This window comes from Apodemus sylvaticus, chromosome 22 (genome assembly GCF_947179515.1).
Source record: "Apodemus sylvaticus chromosome 22, mApoSyl1.1, whole genome shotgun sequence".
Taxonomy (NCBI): Eukaryota; Metazoa; Chordata; class Mammalia; order Rodentia; family Muridae; genus Apodemus; species Apodemus sylvaticus.
In genome coordinates this window covers 20,117,065-20,119,441 of record NC_067493.1, presented here as the reverse complement: position 1 = coordinate 20,119,441, position 2,377 = coordinate 20,117,065, and the positions used below count along the sequence as shown (strand labels likewise).

General features: G+C 43.1%; 1 protein-coding gene across 1 annotated transcript; it reads right to left on the bottom strand.

Moving 5' to 3' along the window:
- Nucleotides 1–237: 237 nt before the first annotated feature.
- Nucleotides 238–877, bottom strand: LOC127672904 (transcription factor BTF3-like). Its single transcript, XM_052168337.1, has 2 exons — nt 705–877; nt 238–603 (listed from the first exon to the last, which is right to left on the bottom strand). Exons 1-2 carry the CDS (start codon nt 771–773, stop codon nt 319–321), a joined length of 354 nt encoding a protein of 117 aa, XP_052024297.1. The 5' UTR covers nt 774–877; the 3' UTR covers nt 238–318.
- Between the last annotated feature and the right edge of the window lie 1,500 nt (nt 878–2,377).

The following is a 2,377-nucleotide window of genomic DNA, read 5'->3' as shown; positions in this document are numbered from 1 at the left end:
CCTTGATTCCTTGGTTAAAAGACACAGACACACAAACAGTTGTTCCTTTTTTTTTTTTTAACTAGGCAAAGAATTTTATTAGCCTTTTCTAAATTTTATTTCCAGACTTCTTCAGCAATTTGCTGCAAAGAATAAATTAGGTATAAGTGAAAACTGAAAAGAGCTGCAGTGTCCAGGGGCTTGGGCTTAAAATTATTAGAGATCTAGATTTTATCAGATCCATAACAAACAAACAAAAATTTAAAAAAGCAGTCATGATATAAAATAGCAGCTCCTGTAACTTCTGCAAGTGTCACCTTCTTCAGAAGTTGCTTCAGTTCAGTCTGCCTCATCAAAATTCTCCTCCAAATCTTGAACTTCATCATCATCATCCTCTCCAGCAGTAAGTGATCCTTTTTGGTCCACAGATTGTTTGAGCAGAGCTTCAGCCAGTCTCCTTAAACTAGTCAGACTGTCTGCTCCAAGCTGGTTTAAGATGCCGAGAAGCGTTTCTGTCTGCTGCTTTGTCTCAGCGAGGCCTGTAATGGTGTTTGCTGTCAGAGACGCCTGAACTTTAGGGTGGTTAAAATGGATCACTGTTCCTTGGTTTGTGAACATGTTCACAATACCAGAGATATCGTTTACCCCTAACTTCCTTAAGGAGAACTGCAGTTTTTTATCTGCGTGACTGTTCTGTGAACCACCTTCTTTCTACAAGCAGTTCCTTTCCCACCAATGCGCACTTGTGCCTGCAGTTTGGCGTGTTTATCCTGGTTCATGATCATTTCTTTCATCTTGTTGGAGTGGAAATGGGACTGCACGTGGGGAACTAAAGTTCACACTCAGGGGGTCTCGGGCAGACCAGCTGAGATAAGGCACACACACGCAGGGACGCAAGATGGCATCTAGAGGGAGGCTGGAAGTAGCACCTAGTTGTTCCTTTTTAACTCACCTTCTTGGCACAATTGCTGGGTGCTACTACCTCCCAACTGGAAAAGTGTGTCCTTAATAATATTCTTTTCTCGACTCCTCGCACCTGCCCCAAACCTTAGTAGCTAATTACATTCCTGACCACTCAACTGTAGGAAAGCCACAGGCCATCAGACCATCCAAGACCTCATGTCTGGTCAACTTCACTCCATTGGAAGCTTCCAGAGCTCTTCCCTCCTCCCTTGCACCTCTTTTCCTCCAGCGACCCAGAAGTTAGGCCTATTCCTTATACCCAGCAAATGGCCCATGGCCTTCATTACTGACAAGAACCAATGGGGGAACAGGAACTTAACATCAAAACCACCCCTACATCAGGACCCAATACGAGTTTCTGTCTCAATAAATAAGGTATATGGCACCTTTTGACATCTGGTCTTCACGTATACACACACATAGATACCTTCATATACTCGAGAACACTAAAGAAGGGGTACAAAATAAAAGAGAAATTTGAAAAGGAAAGTGGTGGTGAGGTCCTGTTGCATAATAGTTATTTTGCTGGACTTTGAGAAAGTGGTGGTGGTGGCCCTTCCTACAGTGAGTTTGCATAGAGGCAGGGAAGATGAAAGTGTGGTTTATTGATTTATGGTCTACTCAGGAATGGCCAAGAGTAAATAGGGTCACTGTCCTTAAAGTCCACAGCAACACAGGTCACTCTGTGGCATTGCCAATCATGACCCCAAAGAAATGAAATGCCTATGACTGTAGTTGGTGACGAAGCACTGGCATGAGTAGTAAGGGCTAGCTTCCCAAGATGGTTGGCCCAATGACCTTAGTGTACTTTCAAGGTGAAACATTTTTCTATTTCATTTATTTCTTGTGTGTCTGCATGAGGACATCTGAGGACAACTTGCCTAAGCCAGTCCTCTCCTTTCACCATGTGGATTCAGGGGATAAAACTTAGGTGGCTAGAATTGGCAAGCAAGCCCTTTTACCTGCTGAACCATCTCAGGTATTCTTCATACCCACACTTCGAAAAATCATTGTATATGCATGCATGCTTAAGTGTACATGTTAAATGACAACCTTGGATGTTGGCTCATCTTATGAGACAGGGCCCCTTGTTCATTGCTGCACACAGCAGGTATAACAGTTTTCTGTTGCTGTGATAAAATACCATGACCAAAACCAATTTATAGACTAGTTGTTATAGAAGAGTTACTTTGACTTATACTGTGAGAGGGGTAGGTGTCTCTAAATATGGAGCAGACACAGCCACAGGAGCAGAAAGCTAGGAGGTCACATCTCATTGTAAACAGGACATCAAGAGGGTGGGAACTACAAATGGGGCAAGCTTATTAACCCTCATGTCCCACTCCCAATGTGGACATTCCCCAGTGTAACTCTTAATTCCTGAAGTTTCTAGAACCTTCCCAAAACAGCACTACCAACTAGAAATCAAATGTCC

Coding starts and splice junctions, on each gene's coding strand:
- LOC127672904 (XM_052168337.1), bottom strand. CDS start 773: ATGAAAGAAATGATCATGAACCAGGATAAACACGCCAAACTGCAGGCA. Junction 604..704: donor AAGTGCGCATTGGTGGGAAA/GGAACTGCTTGT, acceptor ATCTCTGGTATT/GTGAACATGTTCACAAACCA.